This window comes from Ctenocephalides felis, unplaced genomic scaffold (assembly GCF_003426905.1).
Source record: "Ctenocephalides felis isolate EL2017-DRISC unplaced genomic scaffold, ASM342690v1 CF-g0.4_SCAFFOLD_01170, whole genome shotgun sequence".
Taxonomy (NCBI): Eukaryota; Metazoa; Arthropoda; class Insecta; order Siphonaptera; family Pulicidae; genus Ctenocephalides; species Ctenocephalides felis.
The window spans coordinates 7,284,387-7,311,769 of NW_020537324.1; the positions used below are offsets into that span (position 1 = coordinate 7,284,387).

Consider the following 27,383-nt stretch of genomic DNA (forward strand, 5'->3'; position numbering starts at 1 on the left):
TTCCATCGTATCAGAGATGAACATGAATCCGTGTTACTTGAAAACGGATTAAGATGAATACTCGTGTATTTCTAGAGCGTCCATCTTCTCGGCCCGAGTGACACGCAGCCCGCAGCTAATTAGCGCTTTGATTAATTACACCAGTGCTGTCTGTTACTTAGAGCAAGTGCTTTAGTTTAATCAGAACTTAAATCATTCTGATTTATCAATTTATATACTTTATTTGAATTAAACGATTTTTATAGCCAAATCACTAGACATACAACTTTAATTAATTTTATAATTAAATCACTTTTCATAGGCCTATAATATTTTATGGAGTCAAATCCTAGAAGTGTAAACCTGAGGGTTCCCTTGTAGATTATATTATTTTTAGTATTCATTGTCCTCAAAAACTTTATAACAAATAAAATTCATGAAATGATTTAAAATGACAATATTGCTATTATGTAGCATATCTTAATATAGTCAAAAACAGAATCATGCTGATTTAGCAATGTATGGGGAATTTAAAGGTTTTTTGTCAAAATAATTTGAAATCTCAATAGTTTTATCTGTAGTGTAATGTGTACCTTAGTCCAATCAGAGAATAATTCATACTGATTTCGTATAATTTAATCGTATAAAAATCGTATAATTTTGTATTGATATTGATCCATACAGTACTTATAAATTTGATGACAAATGAAATTCATAAATAATCTTTTATTACAAGAAATTAATTATAATTTCATACCATTTTATCAATCTACATATAATTATGGTTTTGCAATAATATTTGTTTTAATACTAAATTGCATTTATTAAATTATTATTAATAAAATTCGTACAGGTAATTTGTAAACGTTATTATTGGCCACATGAAGCTTACTCAATAAAAATATTGATGTAGAAATTATTGCAAAGCTATTGAAATTAATTGACAGAAATAAAATTATGGTATAAATTTGATACCGCCGACTTTTAAGATTATTGCAATTTTATTAACTTATGGTTTATATTATTAAATTACAATTTATATTGCACAGAAAATAAAAATATATTTTATATTGAGGTAATAATCATTATTTTATCTATACTTTGGAGTTTACTGCAATTATTGCAATGGCTATACCCTGTGGTCAAAAAAAATTCAGTTGCCATAAATATAAACATAACTATGTATTTATTAGTACAATATCAGTTTTTTTTATCTTAATAGTGTTTTCTACGAAAAAAATTAAAATTTAATTTTTTTTTGCTCTGCAAGTTTCAGCAATCAGTTCCCATCATAATCTATGAATCAAAAAATAGGAGAAAAAATAGAAATTAATAATAATGATATTAGCAAAAATAGATAATTTTTATGAATAACTTGTGTGAACAATTTTCCTGTATAGAACAGAAAATTTACGTAGTCTGCGGCAGGTCGGTGCGCCATTTTCTTTTTGAACGCATATACAAATTGAAACAAAAAATGGTTAAAGCCGCCTATTTTTGTTCGCTTTATATTTCATATATAACCGATGCTTTATATTTGTTATTATAGATGGTATATACTCTATCTATTCTTAATTTCGGTCCTGTTTTTCCCGCGGTTGCACTTGTGCCGACTTTATAACGTGATAGCGTTGATTAATTTGATTTTCTAATTCGGAGCGAGCGCAAATAAAACGCTTTTGCGTCTGCAGCCGCCGCCGAGGGTGTCAGCAAAAGGCACTTAACATTCTCCACGATGACACCTAAGTTTTTGATGATATACTTATACCAAAGTTTATTTCTAACACTACATCTTGTTAGTGATTTATTAGAAAGTTAAAATATACAACGATTTATAATTAGTTCTGGAATTAATTGTTCAATTTAATATGTAGCATTATGCATTGCAATCAACAGAATTTTGATGTCTCTTCATGTACGCACATTATTGCTAAATAATTAAATTTTATTTTCAAATTTGATTACTTTACCCATCTGCCTGCGTCTCGTTTTTACGGACGGTTATATTAAAACAAAAATCCATAAATGATTAATAATTTAGTGCCATAATAGTGCCATTAAATCAGTTTTTGTATCGGTTATGATACCTCATGAATGATCACGATATTAATTCGCCTCGTTCAGAAGACCAATTTGGCGATCCAGAAATGGGAAGCTTTTAAAATAATTGCTATTGGCTTAAGCACTTAATTGAGTGTCAGGTCGTGTTCGTGTATTTTTATTCCATCCAGTCTTTTATATAATTCCTTTTACTTTTTTTCATGTTCAGCATACTCTCCCTCATATCAAAATTACTTCTCCGCTTTTCTTTAATCCAATATAGTATTCTTTAGCAAATCAAATAAAAGGTCTTAAGAATAACCGGTATTGTAAAATAAAGTGTAGGTGATCGATCAAGAACTAAATAATTAGAATCAATTTAAATTATAGAAATACGTCTTAGATATGTCATATACAATAAATTTATTGCTTGTCTATTTATTTTATTCTTCGTCTCTCATACAACCCAATCAACTAATATGATCAAACAATAATTCAATAAAAATATAGAAAATTGAAACAATATTTACAAGAGACACGGTCAACGTATAACAGAATCGAAAAGTTTTCTCCTCTCGACAAACCGTCGTTGGAAAAACACTTTTTTCATACTTGAAGTTTTATTAGATCGACAAGTTATATAAGGAGTGCATGGAAGTTAAACATAACCCACAAATGGGATAAAGTTGTTGTATTTCGTACGTCAGCAAAATTTAACTTGGGTAAAAGTTTTTTATATTTCAATTGAAGTGTAAGATATAAAACTATCGAATTTATTGCGAAGATTTCGGATTTTGGAAAGTCAAGTGCCATTTTGATAAGAATAAGCGCGAAATAAAATTGGCGTTTGAAGTTAAAACACAGATAACAAAGAGCTTGGAAAATAACTCGATATTTTATATTTAGTGTTTGCAAAGTTATTACAAATATAAATATACAGTAAAGCTCTTAAAGTAATTAATAAATTAGCTGTGAGAATGTGAAAAAATATCTACATATCATTTTTTGTCTTTATCCCACCGCTGCCACCAAATGAAGAGATAAAAATTATTTGATCTCTTCTAGTATGTATTCATGTATTATAGTCAACTTTTAAGACTTTAGATTTTACTTTAAATTAATAATTACATAATTTTCATAATACTTCTCAACAAAATATAAAAATATAATGGTCATTTTGATGTTCAATATTATAATTTAATATTGAGCATCTATGTGTGTATGTATGTGCATGAATGAATATATTGCATTCAATATGTATTGAATTTGAGTATGAATAAATCTACATACATTAACTTCATAAAAATACGTATATCTTTGAATCCACATCCTATATTGTAAAAAAGTTCTCGATTCCATGTATTCCAAAACTTCCCCTAGCGGTGTATACAATATTTTGCTACATCTATAACCTCCTAACTTCGGTTGGACATGAGATTGTTATGCATTGTGACATCCCCCAACGTTTTGAAAAGAACTAATCATTTTATTACATTCGCATAAATAGCAAACTTTCTTTTTCTTATATTTGCGAAGAAACTGTCTTGAGGCACGCTATGTGTCCTTAAACAGAAACATATTTGTGGATCGATACTCTACTTTGTGTACTGTAAAGATTATATAATTTGAAATCTATTCTCTGAGGAATTGCAAGACGAAGTACGTAATAATAATAAAACATCAGTTTATTGCTTTCTAAAGTATTTGATCTACATGACGCATTTGAAATATTGAAGACGGATATTGTGCGCGAGAAATTAGAGCTGGAGAAGAAATCCTAGAATTTTCTGACAAGCAAGCTTAGAATTGGAGACGAAATTGGTAAAAGATTCAAAATATTGTACTCTTGAGATAATTTAACTAGTAATGTAATTTACTTCAAAAAATTACTATTTTATTACTATTATTATTTTATCCATTCTTCGATCATCGCCTTGCATGCGAACTTTGTACACAATGTAAATCGTTTGAATGAAAAAGAAAAATATTTTCCACGACTGAAAACCGCATTATCTTCGAAGCATGCTATTTGCATGCATCTGCCATTATGTACACACATTTGTGTAAGTATCCACTACTCGATAGAATAGTATGAGCTTTTATATGGCGGTTTAAGTGCAGATTATGTTCTATGGTGTGGTTGATAAACTGTTTTAGAAACTGGAAAGAGGAAGATACAACAATATAATAGAAAAGAAAAATATATAATCAATCTAAAAGATGTATAAGATAATGATAACTTTATTAAGAATAATCGTTTTGATCACATCAGATGCGTTTTGCTTCTTAACGTACCAGCCTTAATTCAACATGTATAATAATATATGAGTAATTATATAATAAATTATGAATAAATAATTTTATAATTGTAAAAATAAGAATGTTTTGGTGATATAAATTGTATCAGCAAATCAAAAAGCCTAAGAATACAATTTGATTATTATCCTTCTATATGCTGTAAGTACGGGACGCGACATCAAAAAGGAACTTGCGAAAACTACAGACTACACAAAACAAAGCACAATGACTGGTCGTGCAAAGCTTTTAGTAAATACAATGATAGACTATTTTTAATGTGAAACTTTTTTAATAATTTTTACTTTTAATATTGTATGATGTATTTAATAACGCAAGCTATGACAATATATCTGCATTCTTAAATTTATCAATTGAAACTATAAAACTTTGATTGAAGTCAAACTAAGAAATTTAACGATAAATTACGTTTCTTTTATATTATTATTTTTCCAATATAAGTCTACAATTTTCTATAAATTTCCATTTGAGAATCGCTTGCTCTAATGGCAAAAGTTGCAAGTACTTTCCTATGCTAGTGTAAGCAAGCATATGTCCGAGTACAAGCACGGATGAAGTTATTTCGAAAACTCCAATGATTTAACACAACTTCTACAAACTTCCGATGCTCTAAATCATATTTCAATTACTTATATCCGTACCTCAGTATACAATATGGTATGAGCTTTTCGCTGAATTATGTATAATTTCGGCCATACGTTCGCTCATTACCATAACAACATTCAGAACTTTGCAGAGAATGAAGTAGATTTTGAAATAATATAATAAATAGTTGAAGTGAATTATATTTTCATACGGATTCAAAAATCATTTATTCATCAATTTTAACATTTGAGATATTTTAGTACACTTCTACTATTAATGTAGACGTAGGTTAGTGTGATTTCAAATGATTCTACTTATGATACATAATTCTTTGTCTATATTTGAACTTTTCCAAAGTTTAAGGAAAACTTCTAGATATTTATTTTGAAGAAGTGTCTATTTGAATAAATAACGGAATTTGCATTACTCTATGTATAATAATACTTATATGCTTCTACATTTTTTGAAAACATGACTTTAGTTCACACTAGGGAATAATAAATATACAAGCATGTATTCAATATTATATATATGTATATATATATATATATATATATATATATATATTATCCATCAGAGGTGTACCTTATGGGCGATACCAATAATTTATATTTATGTTCAAAATGCAATGGTGTTTTGGGTCCATAATTCTAGGTATTCCGCAACTTTCCCCGAAAAAAATTACATAAGGTTTCGAATTTACGAATATATATGAGCACTCACGGCTTGAATGCGATCTTGTTAGGTATTCCAGCACGTTTTTCTATAGTGCACATCGATATCAATATATTTTATGTAGGCACCAAAGTGTTCAATATTTACTAGACATGTGTATGCAGTTGCATTGGAAGAAAGAGGAAAAGTTATGGGATGTAGGGATGATATTAGAAAATTTTATGGCGATTTTTTAAGACCAATATCTCCAAAATGACAATATAATTCAGAAATCAATGCAAAATTATACAAATAAGCAAACGACATATATTATAGGTATATGAAATGATGCAGATATATTAGTATTTTTTTCCTCATGAAATTGTATGAATAGTGACAAATAACATACTTATTCTCATGGCAATGTATGTACGCACCGGAGCACGCATAATAGTACTGAATAAAAGGCGGGAAATAAATTGGAGCAGTTAGAAAGAAAAATGCCTTCCACCCATTTTCCGTGTTCAGTAATTGATGATACCGTATAGGAATCGACTGGGTCAGGAAAACCTAAAGGTGCGTAAAAGACAGTATCGGCTTTAATACGAAAGAATTATCTATAAAAAATTAATACCAATTTTTTAATAATAAATTAATCAAGAAATTGCTGTTTTGTCTCATCTCATTTGTCAGTTACCCATAAATTTCTCCAGTCATAGATCATTTTCTATATGCATCTATCGATGTTGCGGCGATAAACCAGAAGAATTCTGAGCGTTTGTTGTATGCAAATGAGAATAATAATATTCCAGTTTAGGTCGAGGATTATGGGTCAGTATTACAATCACAATAGTACTATTGTAATGTAGCTATTAATAATATTTATTTTTGTACTTGAGATTTGTTACAATATGAAATAAATCATAATGAAAAAATATATGTTGAAGGTTTCAAATTGAATATCTTAATGCTCGCTCAATTAGGTTCACTAAATTTTAATTCGAGAGCGTTGCTTAATTAAATGAAAAATAATTTTAAATTAATCCATGATGAAGCGTTATGAATCATAATTCTCACTAATTTTATTTATTAATTTAATGCTAAGGATTCAAAGAATTCTCTTAATTCCACGGATGATTCTAAAAATACTCCGCCTTTTGGCAAGATCAAATCATTGCCAATTATCGAATATCGCATATCCTTTGTAATATCCAATTCCTCGAATTACAGATAATTTAATAAATACGCGCTTTGGATTTCACAGAAATTTATGCTTTTTGGGTGAAAATAGAATTTTGTTAGTCACTTATTCGGTTCTGATTTTCTGATGTATTAAGGTGCGGTTTTACAACTACAGAGAATATAGTCTTTCCTACCACAATGCTCGTTAAGGTCTTCGGTCACATACATTCGGGTATAATAATTAGATATATTAACCTTGATTCGGAATAAATGTGACCGAACGCGAAACGTGATTTCTTACTGTGGTCAAAAAAATTAACAAATCATATGACCTTATACTTACTCAAGAGGTAGGTGTATTATGGTAAATAATAAATGTTCTGTCTACCGTATTGAGACTTGTACAAATGATTTGAAATGTTAGATTTATCGAAGTATCTCCGAGCTCATACGTATGCGTTACCGTAGCGTAAAATCATCATACTCGAGAATATCAAATTCAGGTAATTCACGTGTGAGATACAAGGTATTTTCACCTGTAATTTCTTTTTATGACCTCAAATGCTAGCGTTTATGTTTAATAAACTGGAATAAATTGTAAATGGCCATGTCGGAAAACGCGGAGAGTGACAGGGTACAAGATGTTGTGGAAATATTAAGATAGTGATAAAATCAAATTGCCTAGCGAAACAGTTACAAGGTAATAAATATCATATATATTTTCTTAATAAATTATAGAAAACCTTGAATAATCCTAATATCATTTAGTCGTACAATTATAAAAATGTTCTATACTGCGCGCCGTTAATATACAAAGTTCAAATAAGTTTTATAATTAAACTACTTTTTGTAGACCTCTAATATTTCACATTCGTCGGTTTGGGTACCATCCTAGAGGAGCAACAAAAGAGTTCTCCTTGTGCATCAAAATTATTTTTAGCGCATTAAATGCTTGGTGGTAAATAACCGATTTGTGCAATTTAAATCATAATTTTTCATTCGTTTGGTTTCTACATTATCTTGCATCTCTATAATATTTTTAAATGTTGTCTTTCATATTTTCAGAAACATACAAATTTTCAATCTGGTTAAATTAACGCTTGAAGGTAATCAACTGTATTATAATATACGCCAACACGATATTTTTTACTATTTTGAATCCTTATTCATATAAATTTATAATCAAGCTCATTTTATTATAAACAGAGTCAAGTACCTTTTTATCGCATTCTGTTTGTTCAGCAACCTCCTAAACCGGGTCCAATATCAAAAGTTTGTTTTCGATTTCACGTTGTAGTGATACACAAGTAATTTAAAACATTTATTGAAGTCCAAGTTGTTTACGCTGTTTATTTTTTCACTTGAAATTTGAATAAAATTGCCCCGAGCCAGGCAAAGTTCATAAACAGATCTCTTGAATATTTATTCTAGTTTCAAAGAGATCGTGCATGGACAGGTTAACTGTATCACTTATGAGATGAATTTAAAAGAGTATACATTAGAGAAAACATCTGTTATGGACCGGACCATTAGATATAAATCTAAATAAACATTGTTACAAACGCCTAAAATTGTTTACTCAACTCCTCGGCTGTCTATGAAAAATATATAGGTTTATACATCCGCCTACCAGTTGCACATAAAATAAGTTGTGTAAACGTTTCGATGAAGAAACAAGCGTCCTCTTTTGTAAGATAGTTAGGAAGAAAATTCTTTAGATGTTTTAAATCATACATAGTTAAATTTACGACTTAATTAATCAGTTGGCGTTATAAATAAACTATAAAAATTCTTCGATTTCAATATTTTAAGATTTAAGTACACAAAGGAGAGAAACGAGTTCCTATCTTTAGCTCTTGCTGGAATGAAATTTTTTATATAGTCGTACATTCATTTTTAAGCTTAAACTTTTTGTAATAACGTTTTAGTAAAATAGATCAATAATTGCATATCTAATATTACTTAATTTTGGAGCCTTAATAAAATTTATACTTTTTATCAGTTTTTTATCAGAACATTTTTATGAGCTGGTGTGATAAATCTTCTTCCTCACCAGATTGGTTTTTAAATTGAAATTTGATTAGTCTTTCTCTATTTGATGTATATTATTATGAGAAGTTCTCTATAGCTGATAAGTTTTAATGTAATGCAATAACATTAGAGAAGAGCTATTTTCAACTTTTAATATCAGAGGTGGATCAAACCAGAAAAACCAAAACTCTTAACACAGAGCCATGGAGACCCATCGTTTATACATAAATTCTAATATTAAAAACCAGTATATGTGTTATACATTAGGTAATTGCCCGATTAAAAATAACAATCAATGTCTTGATACAGGAAGTGATCTATTACTCTACCATAAACCACACTTCATAAAATATTGTTGCTGTATTTTTAATATTGGATCAACTAATATTTTTATTAGCACCAAACTAATTCCTAATCATAATAAAATTCTGTTTACTTTTAAAATTGTTTACTTTATTAAAATTTGTATTTGACTACCAGTATGCGCAACTTTTTCCACCCATGTTTCGCTTATGTGAACTCGAATATAAACAATATGACCAAGACACGATTATGTTGATTTATATATCTAAACTTTAAATATTGAATAATCTTTCCGAGCTGTAAAGCATAAAAGGCATCGTGCATGCATGCATTACTGGCGATATTGATATACCAAAGGTATAAACACTAATTTAAAATTATCTAACAATGTAAGATAGATATGAATCTTACCGAGTGCATAATACAATAGCGGCGAGATATTAGATGTAACTATCACGCAATGATCATCGATGGATAGGTATCCTGGTGCTGGTTACATGCCAATAAACGGATTCGATAGTTTAAGAAAAATATCAGAACAATGGTCAGAGAACAACATCATTCATGTTGTATTATGGTATTAAATTCCCAAAGATTGCCTCATCTCATGTTAATGGAATGAATTTGGTATTTTGTGAACTGTACGGAATGCACGTGAAATACTAGACTGAGAAATTTATGATGGACAAAAAGCTTGTAAATATTGTTATGAGTTATTGTCTCAAAATGTCATGACATAAATTGATTGTGGTCATTTGTGTAATAAAACAAAACATGAATATCAAGTTTAGTATATGGGACTCGCCTGTAGGTAAGGTTCGATACCCACTTCGAGCTGCCTGTTGTCAGGCAGCAGTGACAACGATTTTCACTTGGAAATATAGATAGCAATATGATTCCAAGTGAAAATAGCCCTTGCCCGGCATTGCTGCACCAATAAAAAGTCAGCCCTATTAGATTAATTCTAATAACAAAAATCATCAAATATGGATGGATTAACCATTGGGTTACCATGTAAAAAATACGAAGAAAGGAGAAGTTTCAGCCCAACAGCTCATAGGACGTAAGGTTCTGATTGCTGTAAAAAAAAGGTTTAGTATATAAATTTTTGGGAACGCTAGATAATGGTTAGAACGATTGGACCTGAATCAGAGATCCCAGATTGAATCCCTCTTTGAGCAGCCTGTTATCAAGAAGTAGTGACAACCGTTTTCACTTGAAAATTTAGATAGCATTATGCTATGATAATTGTAATAATAATTCAAGACACATATATTGGACAAATGTTTGGGTTACCATTTGTAGAACCGACTAGTATTGAGTCAAATTAGCGCAGCAGCTTACAGGAGTCTTAATATTTGATTGCTGCTCCTAATAAAGATTTAAGCGCAAAATACAATCTTGAAAACCAATATCCTTTATCTCCAAATCGTTTAATTTCATTATATACAGAAACAACTTATCTTACTTACAATGATTAATATTTGTTATTACATACAATGTTACATTTCCATCCATTTACAAACCATCAACTTCCTCCAAACAAGGAGCATACACGCAAGAGTCGAAATTAGTTTGGCAAGAAATTCAGTCTTTCTCCGAACTCGTGATCGCAAAAGGAGGCTTATCGGAAATTAAAATCGCGATTCAATCCTCTGATATCACATTAGAGATGAGGTATGTACGATGCTCCTTCAGCACGTATACACAGAGCGGGTTAATTATCTTTATCCAAAAATGTCTCGCGATTATATTTAGTTCTTCGATAAAGCATCTTGGAAATACGAAATCGTTTAAGCAATTGGATCTTGTCTCGAAATAAAAGATTTATGGGGAACATTTTTTGTTGTGAAGACTTCCGATGGATGGGAAATGCTTTGAACATGCGGTTTGTACTCTCATGAAGATTATGTGACCTTGGAGTAATTGAAATATAGCTACGTGTAGAAATGCATAATTCGATTTTGATGAAACTTAACATACATTGTTACTACACTTTACGAAATATTTGACCAAAATTTAAAGTTGAATCATCCAATAGTTATTAAGATATGCGAGGTTGATGGGTGGCTCGCTCCGATCTAAATACTGGTATTGAAACAGGCTGTATGTTTTCAAAAATGCATAATTCGATTTTGATGAAACTTGACACACATTGTAACTATACTTTACTAAATATTTGGTAAAAATTTAAAGTTGAAACATTCTATATTTTTTCAGATATATGCGAGGTTTATGGGTAGCTGGCACCGCGCTCAATACTGGCATTTAAACAGATGGCATGTTCACAAAAATGCGATTTGCGATTTTGATGAAACTTGACACACTTTTTACTAGTTATTATACTTTACCAAGATTGTGAACAAAATTTAAAGTTGGAACATTCAATAGTTTCTGAGATATGTGAGGTTGATGGGAGGCTGGCTCCGCGCTCAATACTAACATTTAAAGTATAAATCATTTCTAAATATGCCGTGGATTTTTATTTCGTGGACCCCAATTTTTTTTTCCCTGCCGTGGATCCCTTGAAAGTTGCCTAGAACCCTGGGGGTCCATGTGGACACTTTGGGAATCACTGATTCATCTGGATCTAGATGAATCTCGTAAAATCTCGATGAATCTAGATGAACATTTTTCTAAATTTTGATTGAATTAAATTTTGATTGAATTATCGTAAAGTTATAAATATCGAAAAAACAAATAGAATTTTACCCATGTTTTTTCCAACAAAACTTTGGTTGGAGTTCGGAATTTTGTCAAAAAATCAATTGCCTTTATAGAGTATTATCCTTACTTCAGTGTCATTTCTATTGTGTAGAAGCAATATTGAAATTCCATATTAGGTCGCTTCGATGCACGGTACATACTCGGTTTATTGAAATTTGCCAAGGTATCCTGTCACACTATACAAGTTGAAATATCAACACATCGTTGTGCATAATATTCCACAGCAAAGCTTCCTACTATACATTCTGGTTATTTGGATCGAAGCACAACAAAACTTTCATGAAAATAGGAATTTTAAACTGCAAACTTCATACAGGTAAAAAATAACTTTACGATATAAAAATCAGGTTAAAAAAACTAAAATGGATAAACCTGATTAAAACTAATTTCATATAGAGCTCTTAAGTAAGCATACGGGTGAGTGAAATACAGCTGACAAGTGTTAGGTAGTTTCAGAACTTTTTATTTTGTAAATATATCCTGATTGAAAAAAAATGTATATTTAAATATTTTTTCTTCTTATCGAATACCTGTATCGGATTAAAAAACGCATTTTAATAAATAAGAATCGACTAAATAATTTTCAATAGTGCAGGCAAGTAACTACCAATCTCATAAAATTTTTATTACTATCAAAACCCTAATCTGTTTAACCTTTCACAGTAGCTTAAAAGAACATATCAAGTAATAAATTCCAATAATCTTTCACAGTCCATGTTGTAACATCGTGAGAAATATTATCGAGTCATATACACGACGGTCGCTAAATAAAATTCATCATCAAACGTTATGTGTGGGCAAACGCATCAAAAATTAGTTTTTTTCTAAACGGTTACAACGACAGGCATTGCGCGTTAAAATAATAGTCGTGAACATCGAAAAAAATATATATGAAAAAAAATACTGTCGGAATTTTAATTGGCCGTGCGCATAGAATTTGTCATATTATTGTATGTTTTTTTCATGATGGATTACCGCGGCCATGTGTGCGATAGTAATAAATAACGGGAGCGGGCTCAAAAAGTTTAACGCGAACGTGTTTTTGTATTTACAAGTATCATATTTTTTTAATTTCGTTGAAAATTATGCGCTGCGGCCGCCGGCCCGAGCGATAAATATGACCGAGGCTGCGGTACGGGATGCGCTTGCATATGATATGACTCGTTTATTTATTACTCTCGTGTGTTAATTAAATGGATTTTCGTATGATGATATGCGCGTGTTTTCGGTGGACGATCAAAGAATCGCTGAATCGGTACTTGTAAACACAAGACATGGAATAGGAGGGTTATGACTCTCATTTCTCTACATAGTAATATGAATGTTTTAATCACTTTTTTCATCAAGACATTATTTAGAAGAAGGTATTATTAATAAAGTTATAAATTAAACCTTTAATTTTTTGTATTAGCGTATAGTCAAAGACTGTTCTGAGTTGTTATTATCCGACATTACTTTTTAAGTACATCAAACAGGTACGACTATGTTTTCTTAACCCTCAATATAAAACCTTCGATTTTATGAATGACATTTTCAATTAATCATTATGTACTAAAATAACAAGTATATAGCAACAACACTCGAAAACCGATTAACAAATTGAATATGCATTCGGATAACAATAACATACATTGTTAATCCCGCGCGCGCTTAATTATAACAATAACAATTAAATATCAAAAGCAGTCTTTATATAAACTGAACTATCATTATAAATAATTGTGACGCCCAGAGTGCCTCTCAATCAAAAGTGCATAACAGAACGATTGTTGAATAAATCCGCTGTCACTCCGAAATAGTATCTCGCTTCAGTGCACTTCAATAATAAAGCAAACGCCTTAAATAATGTGCCCATTTTCAAGGGATTTCTTGTTCGAAAACATTTAAATCTCATCTTGAAGCGAATTTGCGACTCATGCACTTTAGTTGACGTTTAGTGTGTTTGGATCCTTCTTTAGTTTCCATATCCTGTAGTAATAATTCTACAGAAAATAATAATATGCTTTCAGCTAAAATAGAAAAAAACAATGGAATTTTTTTAGGAAATATTTTTACTTGGATATATATATTTTGATCTGAATGAATACTTAGGGCTGGCTCGTGGATAAGTGGTTAGGCTGGACCTGAATCAAAGGTCCCTAATACGAGCAGCCTGATGTCAAGCAACAGTGACATTAGTGTTTACTTGGAAATATAGATAGATATATGTTTGCAAGTAAAAAAACCCTCAGGCATTGTTGCATTAATAACAAGTCATCACTATTACCTATGTTATAATAACCAAATTGATCAAATAGAGATGAGACAACTGTTGGGGTTACTTCAAGTTCTGAACACCGTTCAATTAAATTGAAATTATGATTATACTGTTATGATTATTACTAATGGATATACTGTTTCTTTTTATTTTGAAATTGCTAACACCTCATTGTTTTTTTATCATTTACTTGAAATATTTAGTTTTCAGAATAAATAGAGATAGAAGTTAACAGCAATAAATAGAGATAGCAGTTAACAGCAATAAAAAAGTAATAACCAGAACTTCAAACAATGAAGTTGAAGCAAACAAAATAAAACAAAAGAGGTCTCATAAGGAAACACCTTCCCGCGTGGGATTTTCCGCAAATCCATATAAAAAAATCAAATATCGTCTGTTGAATAACTCATATTATCATTCCTTTGAGACGATTCCCAAAAGCCCATATGAAAACCGTATAGAATTATCATTCCGCTAAGGAAACATCGCCTTCATTTGCGAGCAATATGAAATGGCAACGGAACGTGATTCCGCGCTCGTTATTTGTTATTCTCGGTTCTCAATGTCGGTTTATGAAGCAGAAATCGTGAATACTGGGTTTGGGTTATTATATATTAAGTAAGATCCTTAGTCGCTTAGCGTAGTAGGTGCAAAAGGCGAAGATTCTCAGTTATTAAGCCCCGCGGCACTACGAAACTCTTATAGTTCGAGCGGAATCCTAAGTTGCAAGGGAGTTTTCGGAAGATGACATTCAGTGGCGCACTATTAAGGAGGACAAAGATATAATAATACAGTGTTTTTGTCAATAATGATAAAAATAAATTACATGGTGGATAAACATATCGTGTGGGTTATTTCTATATTAGCATATACTTTGTTGATACTTTCTTGCATTTGCATCTACTTATCATCCATCATTTTGATATTATCTGTATCAATTTAGAAAATGTAGCCCAATTAGTTACTAAAGTTATTTGATCTACAGGTTTTTTCTTTGCTGGCGAAAGTACTAATCAAATTCTTGTTTTAAAGTCTTCAATAAACTATTTGTTATTTTGTTTATAATTAAAAGACAGTTATGGTTTTATACTACACCATTGGTCCTCAATTGCGATTTTAATGCCTTCTATTTTTCGGTATTCTTTATTATCTATATTTGAAATTTAATTTCCTTTTTATTATCCCGCCTTCAGTGCACTAGAATCCAATGATAATAATGCACAACACTGCCTCCCGAGGATGTTTGCTGAGGTTGAAGCAATGTGCAACTTGTTGACAATAGCGCGCAATGATACACCACGCCGTACGACATATCAAAGATTCTGGAAATACTAAGTTTCAGAAATCCTAAGGAAATTGGATATACAGAAAACAAGACGTTGGATATGTTGTTGTAAACTAGTTCTTGCAAAATAGTTGGGACAACGAAGAATGGAATTTTCTTTGAATTCAAATATTGTTTTGTTAGATATATTTTAAGAAAAACCGTTGCAAAATACTGTATTAAGGGGCACAACTAGTGTGAAATTTTCAAAAAATCAAATTTTCAATTTTTCAATATTTCGATAGGTTATACCTTCAAAAATAACATACCAAAATTTTAAATCGATATCTTAAATAGTTTTTGAGTCACAGCCATTTAAAGAGTATATATATAGTATATAGTACAACGATCATTTAATCTTTAAACGCGTTTTTCTCGAAACAGCATTTTCCGAATTTGCTGCAGCGATTACTCAAAAACAAATGATCCGATCATTATCCAATTTTTTTACATGTTCTATATATAGTTCTCCGTAAAATGAACTATCGATTTTTTGATCGGATCAAAAATCAAATTTTGTCAGTACAAAAACGACCAAAACTTTGGGTAAAATTCGACTTTTTTTAAAAAACGCCATCATTTTATCAATTTTTGATTTTTTTCTTTATCGTAGTTCATTTTACAGACAATATTATCTAGTTTAACGAGATTTTTTTTTTAATTTCATCCACGTAGAAGGCCGGAATCACTGTAGCAGTAAAGGGCTTTTTTTTTGTCGCGCCCTTGTCGACGATATCTTAAAAAATATTTTTTTTTTTTTCAAAAATTTTACTCTGTATTCTTAAAATATGTATTAATATATTCTTAGAATTTTGAAATGATTGATAAAATAGTTTTTTTAATATAAATTCCCAAAAATCACCTTTTTTTTAGGCGGTTACACTAGTTGTGCCCCTTAATGTAATGTTTATGAATGAAACCTTTATTTTGAAGTATTCTGTGATATTAACTTCCTAATTGTTAATTTGTGTTTATAGTGTTACTTAATCATTTTGCTACGGATGTCGTCCATGGACGACATTTACTTTCAGATTTATTACTATCAGTTAAACTCTTGAGAATTTAATCTTATATTGTAATTTTTAATTTTTTAGAAGGGTAGTATTTATTTTTGACACGTTTGTATTAATAATGATATAAATATCTCAAAATATATCGTTAAGCCTGTCCGGTCAGTAGTGAAACTGAGCCGCACACTGTTTCCCGTACAGCAGAGACACTCCTGCAAAAAAGACTTTCGTAGCTTAAAGCGGGAAACTAAAAAAAATATACCAAAATAGAATAAATAGAGCTAAATATGTTTGAAATAATTACAGCACAAAATTTCAATTTAAACACTACTCTAAACTGAAAGAAAGGCAAACGCCCCCATTGACAACGTTCGTCGCTTGACTTTTGACAATGCAGCAGTGAATGTGTAAATTTGTAGCTACATATAGTTTTAGTAATGTTGTAATTATTTTTCAATGTGTATCACGTTTTTGCTCAGATTCTTTAACTGTAATCCAAAGCTTTCAAAACTTCTATGACAAAAATTTAAAATAGCTTTTCCAAGAATACTTTTTACCAATTGACTATGTTCTCACATAAATTAAGTTTTGGAATCTTTCCCCGTTGGGCAAAATTTTTTCGGTATGGGTTAGTAGTGCCGACGGTTCGCAATAAAGTCCTTTCATTCCGCGTTGAAGGGCACTCGCTTGATCGACGGAGCGTCGCCGATCGCATAAGCGTGCCGGAAGGGCGCCGCCACCAAAGGCGGGTTGGCGGTGGGAGACCGCGCGAGGAAAATCACGCGCACCAGACTTGGGAGATTCGTGTGGAAACTCTGCGAAAAATCCCGATAGAAAAATCACACAACGGTAAAAAGCCTCGGCAAATAAAGCGTGACGGCAATGAACTCTAAAGTGGCCCCTTTCTTGTGTATTGTTAATGCTGGAAGCTGTTGCCGCTGTCGGGAAGGATTCGACACGGAGTAGAGATTTGAAGTACTCGATTGATTTCTAAAGATAAGAAGGATTGGCGCTATAAATATTAATAAGACCACTTTTGTTGCAGCCATGCAAAAACGTGATCTTTGGAGAGAACTCATAATAGCATTATGTTTGAACTATAACCACATTTCTATATGAATAAAATTATTATAAATTGCTTGACCTTTACCTCCTCCTATGCGGTTAATTCAATAATTCTCATGTTTTCACAATATTTCCACGAGTAGTGATGGATGTGTCCTTTATCCTTTGTTACATTTAAAAGATTTATACAAGACCGAATAAATTTTACTCCGCGGGAAGAGATATTCAGATTTCGAATAACTTTTGTTCCGTTACGCTCGAACGGGGATCGTGTCTCTCTTATGTCTGAACGAATATAATGGCATTAGCGGAATTGCATAGAGAAGGAATGAGAGCAATACCAGAATCACTCGGTATGAGAGAGTTTAGACAGATTCCCGCTTTTGTAAAAGCCGCGAGGTTTTTGCACACTGGAAAGGATTCGCACTTTAGTGTAAATGGATGAACATCATCGGAGAAGGATAAGGAAAACAGGCTGTGAGAAACGTTTCCAAAGTGTTGTGGTATGATTTATCCGAATCCCCTTGTTATCGACTCGGCGTAGTTAAACATTTGAATAAACGCGAAACTCTTTGTTTTGCCGCTTTAGTAGCAGGAACAATAGATCAGAACTTTATGTATTATAAATTTATACCAAGCTTAGAGGATTAAAAAAATCTTCATCGAGCTTGCAGGATTTCACCAATCGACATGATTCAGTTTGAGATTGAGACATTAGATGGAATCTACGTGAATAACAAATCTTCTAACACCAACGTATAACGACCGAAATAATTAATTTAATTGATATATTACTTATTTGGGATAGTCTTTTGAACCAACGTAATAATAAATTTCAAACATTCTATTCTTGTTCAAGACAAAAGATTAAGACATAAACCTTCATATACATACATTTGCATAAAGCCTGGCATATACTCAACGCACGCATTTAAATCTCTTGGGTCAAACACATCCATATATTACAATTCTGTGCGGAAGCATTAATTGTCAATAATAGGCTCTATGAATTTATTACAAGAACATGGTAACCTCATCTCGTATATAACTCGATATGTCTTTTAACTTTGTGCAGCGTAACACGCAAAGTGCAAGATGTTCTTCAATCTGTATTTATTATTTTAATACTTTTTCATTATATCAAGCGATTGGTTATGTCGAATGAGCGTTTTCTCGTGTTCGACTTCGATATTGGATTAAATATCCAATAACTATAAACAATGAAGATGATTCCTTTCGCTCGTCTTCATGTCACGTCGTGGTCGTGATTTGTCGATCGTATTGCAAACAAATTGCGATGTATATTTTTGTACAGGGATTACGCAAACCAGAGACGAAATAAAGGATAATAGAAAAAATAATTTTATGGAGAAGAAAAAAATTATCAATATATGTTTTCTGAAGATTTCTGAACATCTTGGCATACCGTAGAAAAAATGGATGTATATGTATGTATGTGTATAGCAAGTCTTGGAATATGAAATACAGCCCTTGAATGGATTCATTCAAATTGAGCTCGATTAGGTTCTGTTCATATATGTTCATATCTCTTGTAAACATGCTTAGTGTTTTTTTTGTGTGGTAAGATCAATGTTACAGTAAGTTAAGCAAACAGATCTGTTTTCCGAGCTTTTCGTGACAAACTTTTTACTAAACCCGATCATAAATTCAGTAATGGATCGTTCACTTTTATTACCGCCTATATTAATACACCTCTGCGCGTTATAATGATGTGTTTTATCGTGCATGCGTGCAAGTTTCGACTCCTTGCGCGACTCTCTTTTGCCCCGTGAGACAACGACACGTTAATGAGAATTTATGAACGGCTGGGACGGTTGTATTTTTTTCGGCTCGTGAATTCCTCGCACGCAAACTTCATACACGTACGCGTGGAGATAACTAACGCAAAGTGCGAACAAGTCTCCCGTAGACCACAAGTTTTCCCCGTCGCCTGCGCCTCCAAGAGCGACGAGAAACAAAACAAACCCGAACCCCCCTGACAGACAGACAGAAAAGTCTTGCGAGGACTAATAGAGCTCCTCGAGGGACCGGTAGGTTGCGGTCTCTTGTTTGTTGAAAAACAAGGATAAAGGAATGGTTTAATCATTTATCTTACATTTTATATGAGATATTTTACTCCAGTTCATCTGTTGAATTTTGTTTCAAACTAGTGGTGTATGGCGTCGCGGCTTGAGGCAAATTGCTAAAACTTCCCGTACTATAATTTAAAAATTCAAAAAAAAAATATTTTGAAAATTTTGGAAATATTGGGAGAATTTTTAATTTTTTCAAAGCATGACTGTTTTGAAGAAATAGAAGCGTGTAAGCGCCGCGTCGCAGTCAATCGGATGAACATTATAAATCTTGGTACAAAACCCATGGAAATGTAAACAAAATTTGTAGTTATTATTAAAATCTCTATAAAATATCCGATATTTTGATGTGCATATGTCTAATGACCATTTTTGACCGCCAAATGGATCTTCAAAACCTCTGGACCTGCCTTCACAAAAAATTTCTCAATTTTAATTCTGTCAATACAAGTGGAAAGTTATTTGAGTTACTGAAATCATTTATGAAATCAAATAACGAATTGCCATCTTTGCAACTGCCAATAACTAATCACCAAGTTCCTCATCAATAGGAATCGAATGTTTTGTGAATCATTCAAATCGGTTGATCCGTGCTCTCGAAATCGTGGTCTAAAATTTAAATCCGAGCGTACATACTACACATACATACATCTATTTTTATATAAGCTGTGCTAAAATGTTCAGAAGTGCATAAATCGTAAAGATATGCAAAAAGTTTCATTTGAGATTTTTTACGAATACTATTACTTACACTACGGAAAGTTAAAAATTGATTGATTGATTGATTGATAAATGTTATATATTAATTGAACTATCGAAACAAATGGACTACTGTTGAACAAATATCTTACATCAATAATGAATAAATTATTGTAAAATTTTAAAGATCATTACAAACCTTCTAAAATTTCATTACATCATATAAAATTTACAGACTAAACCCTATTGTTAACTTTACTTTGAAAATTCTCAGTTTAAAATAATTTATTTTTATATAATATAAGAATATCCAAGTTTAGCTTTATTTATTAGATAATTTAAGAATTTAGATTTAGATATCGATAACGAAAATTTATTAGATAATTTATAACTAAATTTTAATTAAAATGAAATACAATATTATTTAAATTTTCAGAAATACAGAAATAGTATGATCTGAAATTATGACAAATAATATCATTATCTTTTGCAGAATGAAAAAAAAAAAATATCTTTAATATTAAAATATTATTCTTACAAAACTTTAGCTTACTATCTTGCACATTGCAGATAGTATTTACTTTTAATTACATTTATATTTTTCTTCTCCCATGATTATCATCTGTTTGTTTACTTCGAACTCGTTAAAATAAATATATCCAAGCTAATCAGAAATTACTCGCAATATTCAATTTATATAATTTTATTATAAAGTTACCTACTTTTTGAAAAGTTATATTATTCGTTAATACAAAGAAAATATTCTTCCTACTTCAAGACGTGCTGTGTATACATAAGCTTATACACATAGAAATCCCTACTGTAATATAAATTATTAATTTCCATAAAGATATTCGAGCAGAAAGAGATCTTGCCCTTTGCTGCTTTTATTTCCTTCTGTGATATATTCTTGGCTATTTAGTGGAGAGGTTAGTATTTCTGATAAACGTACACGATACCAGAAAATGGATACGGGGTTAAGTATAAATATGAAAGATATTCTTATCCTTAGAAAATGAATAATGTATATTTTTCCTTTGTTTATCAATATAATAACAACCTCCTAAATCCGCAGAATAGAAATCACTGTTTAATGATGGATATTGTGTTATATACGTCATGAGTTCAGGTGGATTTATATTTATCATTTGTGTAGCAAATATCTAAATTAGCAATCTATTTGGACGAGAAAATTATATAAATAAAATGATGAAATAATAACTTTGTTGTGCAGTTTCTGAAAGAAAATAATGTTGAGAAGATTATTAATATACTTGTGTTCTTTTTTCAGGATCAACCATCAGATGTCGGATGGATCGAGGAGTCACAAAAGGTTAGCCTAATCTATATTTTAAGTTATATATATATATATATATATATATATATATATATATATATGTATATTAATATGTATATTACAAAAATATATTTTGCTGCTTTTGAATTTGATTATTAATAACCAAGGGGGTTGTAGAGATAACGAACGAGATATTCTTTTCTAGCATAGTCGAGCCAACTTCGTTTTTCCAGTTTGCATTAATAATCAGGACAAAATATCAAATTATTTCGTTAAACCTGAAAAATTATTAGATATTGACAATGCCGATGCAAAAATTCGAAATCTGATCAGATTCACAATGATTGACTTCATATTCTTACTACAAAATACCAATGTATGGTCCCTCTTGAATTATATAGGGATTTCGTTACCTATATAACTATGTCACTATTTCAACAATCCCATTTATATAATTTCTGCTAATCAAATTCCCCTGAATGTTTGTTGTTGAGAGTCTCCGTATAAAATATTTCGTCCACGTTTTCAATAACAAACTTGGAAATTCCTCCGTTTGACTAATTCCTCTAAATGTCGTGACACCATCACTCGAAGTTCTCCTTATCTTTCTTGGCTACAAATAATGTAGGGTTGCAGATAAAGACCGTAAACCAATAAGAAAGTGCACGATAGCACTGTGTACTACAAATTCATTTTACCAGCAAAAGTCTAATGTTTGCGTAGGGGCACCTTGCAATTCTCCCTCGGTCATGTATTTTCATGTTTTTCCTTGTGGGGTCGTTTCGGAAAGGAAATTGATTTTTTCTACCATCTTTTCCTTTACCCCAAGAAAAGACATTACGAATTCTGACATATGAGCTCTGTAGACAACTATTACTGTATTTATACCTTATGCAGGCGGCGGTTCTTTCAACGAATTGCTTTGTATACGGGGAGGATAAGCAAATCTCAAAATAAACAGCTTTTTGTATGGGAAAGAGTCATAAATTTTTAAGTTTTGGGAAATGGTATCCACTCGAGGTGAAAGATCAGAACGAGTTGGTAAAAAATCATTTTAAAATTCAATTTCAACTTATGGTATGAATGCATTTGCTGAACTTTGAATCTTTATAAAACATTCTTATTGTAGGTAAACAAATACGAATAATATTTGATGAAGCGATCTCGAATAAATTTTCAATAAATTCAATTGCGAATTTTTTGTTTTTAATTTTTGTAATTCTACTAAATAAAAGCATTTTGCTAAGCCTGCTTAATAAGATTAAGTTTGTAATACTTACTAATCCAATATTTGTTAATTTATTTTCAAAATAATCAGGACTATTTTCCTCAGTTATCTTGAGTAACAACGTTCCATTATTCCCTGACATAACACATATGTTTATTTACAAGCCTTGGTTACGCAAACAAATAGCTGCCTAATATCCTTAACATAAATATCTTGTGGAACAAGCGCCCTTCTCATGAACCCCCAAAGTTCACTTCATTATGCAACCCCCTGGAGAGAATGTATATTTTTACCATTTTCTTCTGTGCACTACTTGTGCACTATATCACGAATAATCTGGTAAATTTTTGGAAATTGGGGATAGATATTAAAAGAATCAGTAAACATTTGCTAAATGTAATTATTGACTATATTGTGGCATCAAAACTAATCATACCTAATTCATCATACAAATTCATATTTTCCATATTATATTTTACATTTCTACTGCATTTTCAAAGAGAAGATTCATTTATTTTTGTTATGTTTGGAAGTACTGATTTAAGCAACTGTATTTGTGGAAATGCTTGGATATAGCAGTTACATTTGATAGACATTGGAATGTTCTTAAGGAGGCTTCATTTTGTTGTTTGTTGAATACTATTTGTGAAAATACCAGAAGTGCTACGAATTGATACTCGAAGTGAAAGTGCGCAATTAGGATATTTATATACATAGAAAGTAGGATAAATATTTACAGTATTTGCAATGAATAATGAACTATAATTTATCACACCAATTCACAAGATAATGCAAACTAGTTTTTCATGCTCAATTCTTATTTTCATTCTTTGAAACAATTACCATTTAATTACCAGTATAGTTCTAGAAACTCCTTCAGTTCCACGCCGACCGCGTTGGAACAATGCTCCTTATTAGCCTGTGCGTTTAAATTGACAATATTCATTTAATCATCGAAGATGTTGTCAAGTAACAATCTTCGCCGCAAATTTCCGAGCTCTTGTTCCTTTACAATCAAAATTTAAATCGAATTACCACGTCGGCGACGCATCGAGTAGATTACATTACTCGTCCCCTATTTGCCTTATGTGTAGTACCAGTCTCTCACATGTACGTACTAATAGAATTGTCGGCCGAGCCGTGCCAAGAATGCGAATATCATCTGTGACACTCTTGTGGAGCTATGAAATCTTTTCCGCAGCTGGAAAATGAAACTCTCATTTAAAACTCGTGCTAGTTTTCAGCGACTACTATCTCAACTTGGTACTTTGTTTCATTCAAATAGGATGGAAATACATTTACCCAGAAATACAATTTTAAGGAAATGTAATAACCTTTGATTTAAAGAAGTAGTATTGGATAATCCCCATTACCATGAACTGTTTCGATTATTATTTACAAAAGTGTATGACCAACAGAAGGGTTTAATCGAAATCCCCAAGAACTATTAAACATAAATTATGTATTCAATATTCATGGGCTTGTAGCAGATTGTTCAAAAGTATAAGTACCACTAGAGCCAAGAAACCTTGCCCTTGTACGTACTCGAGACATGGCTTAGTCTCCGGACTAAGAATATCTAATATGCGAGACTGATGAAAACTTCCAACGGTAAAGCCCATTGTTACCCTCTTAGATCATTAAAATCAACCACACTTTGACTTTCGTCATGTTGAGGAGATAGAAACAAGGGTGGTAGAGGTGGATATTTGGCACCCCGCGGATCTCATGGCCAGATTACTGGTTTTCATTTTGCGGTTATTATTTCTTCTCAAGTCATAAAACTCTTCGATCTACTTAGGGGCGATGATACAATGATATAATTCCATCCATAATATTCACTTGCATAACGATTTGAAGTGCTTGAGGGATTTTTGAAATCAAATATAACGATAATATACAATGATTTTACTTGCTATGCATTAGTTAAAATAAATATTTTTAATTATATTTGATGCTAATAAAATTTATCGAGAAGTGAAAGTAAGTAGAAAATAAATCAGTTAGATCTGTTATTTAAATTGATCCATTTTTAACTATCAAGCTAGATAAAATTCTAGTAATTGCTATTAGTCTAGTAGTCAGGACCATCAGTACTTTTTAGATCTTTCTAAATATTTAGTATCTTTTACGTTGTACTTGAGAATATTATAGATGGTAGTATTTTAAACTTTCCTCTGAATTTAGACATTGCTCTAAGCGTTATTAACACAAACGTACAGGTATATATTATTAATCCGGGGCACACAAATATATCAATGTACGAAATGGAAGTTTTGGAGAAATTTGTGGAAAACATTGACAGCCTGAAAGCTTTTCCGCGTCGAAGAGAACAGACCCGTGACCGAACGAAAAGGAAAAGCTCTCTATTAGAGAGAGACGTGCTGGTTAAAACCGAGTGATTATACATCTATAAATACGATGCTGGGAAAACGACGAAGTTTGAAATAATAGAGAAAATTCGTAAAAAAACTCGGTTATTTTTAAAACTATGATGATACTAATAAACACCAGCTCATCTATTCGCTTCGTTTGCATACACATTTTTACGAATTAAGCTCTGTATATCTAAAATTTTGATTCAGTTGTGTTAAATTCTCATGATTGTAGCAAGAAAAATAAGTAGCAATATATACTTTAAATAACATTTTAATATTTTACTATAGCGTATTGTTATATACGATCTTGTCGACAAGTAGCTTTTCTACGTGAAAAATATAAAACCCAGTCCGTATATACTTGCAAAAATGTACTGAAGAGTATTGAAAACGGTAATATTTTTATTCGCATTATAAACATATTTGAATTTAGTATACAATCTTCTACCCATTCTAAAGTATCATATTTCTTTTTGAAACTCGATATTTCCCATCAAAAAATTACTATGCAAAACAATGCATTACCTCTACCATCCGAGTCAAATAACGTCAAAAGTATCATTTTCCAAATTCAATTGGGATGTCATTATTCATATCATAATACAACTACCGTATCGGCAATGGTATACTTTGGAAAACTCTCAAAATATCGTAACCCATCCTTGGCATTAAACAAAAACTCTTCCACTCTGCTCCTAGTTGTTCCGGAGTCTCGCTTGGTTGACCCCGCTCTTCAAGGCGAAGTAAAAGGAGTTTGCAGGAATTAGGGAGTTCGGAGACTCATACTTGGAAATTAAGTTCGAGTGTTGCCGCATCTTACGAAACTTACTTGCGAATCGTTTGTATGGGCTTATGGCCGTATAGAACGGTTTATATAAACATAAATGAGAATTAAATGTGACGTCGATGTGATATCTTGGGACAAGAGATATTTTTGTTGAGTTATAATGTTCTACGTTTCTAAGCATTAGGTACAATTTTATTTTAGCTTTGCCATATGCGAATATTTTAATCCCTATGTTCTACATTCTGTGCAAACTATGCAGAAAGTTTTTCCAAAGAACCGTTTCCTAAGGAATGTTCTCTCTAATTTAATTTATGCTATGATGGATGTATGATAAAATAAATGAATGTTCGTATTATAAAATATATTATTACTTACCGCCCGTGTTGCGGTCCAACATTGCCGCTGTCAAAAGACGAACTTGCTGTTATATCCTCATCTTTTATGAGACCGTGCTCCATTCCCAAAGGTCCAATACATTGTGCTGGAAAGAGTAAAAAAATAAATAAATACCTGGTTTTATTTATTTCATGAACTTGTTCAAATGAAACAAATCTTAGCTTAGATTTTTCCAATAAATCTAGGCAAGGTTCAAGATAGTACGTTATTTGCATTTGTAGTATTCGGCATAGTTCACTTTGATAAAAATCATCAACGTATTGTAGAATAATGATCGAAAACAACATTTAATATTTCATCAATGTGTTGATTTTTTATTTTACGTTCATGATTATTTAATAGCAAATATAAATATAGCATTTAAAATTTGCTGAGGCAGAGTATTGCTTGTTCAAATACAAAAACGGTTATATATTTCTGAAAGACTTGCGTATTTAAAATAGATCCCCATATATTTGCTTTAGTATTTCGTAAAGTTTATTTTGTCAAAAACTATTTATATCAATTTTAATAGTGAATGATTTTCATTCATGCGCAGATTGGGAGCCAAATCGCAATAAACACTTGATGATACGAATATGTAAACACATTCCTCTATCCCGATGAAGGAATTATTGAGTTTTATGAAGTCCGGCATAAAGAATGATTGAGATCGTGCCATCGATGTGACGATATAGTTTTTGGAATCGAGCCAAAACATACGAATTCTAGTTTTATATTCAGTTATTCCGCCAATTTCCCGCTGGCTAATTGAATGAATAACGAATTCAATATCATGAAAGTTCGAAACTGTGTTTGCAAAGCCCGTGGTGCTTTTTTTGGTGTGCACGCATATTGATTTCCATGGATATTTGAATTGTTGGAATTCCATAGCAAATAAAGTTATTTAACGTAGCACAATGCGCCAGGGTAATGTAAATGTTTTAATTCGGTCTTTTAATTCGAACGTGGTCATAGGTTTTGTGTCATAGAGAAATCAAATCAATTATAAAGTTAGACATCGGGTCTGTTATTTAGTAACGAGAAGTTGCC

General features: G+C 31.4%; 1 protein-coding gene across 1 annotated transcript in view; it reads right to left on the reverse strand.

Moving 5' to 3' along the window:
• Positions 1-26,566, reverse strand: part of LOC113366107 (epithelial discoidin domain-containing receptor 1-like) — a 166,174-nt gene extending 139,608 nt beyond the window's left edge. Inside the window, 1 exon segment of the mRNA XM_026607659.1 lies at positions 26,331-26,566. Coding sequence (XP_026463444.1) covers positions 26,331-26,566 — 236 coding nt within the window.
• Positions 26,567-27,383: the final 817 nt, after the last annotated feature.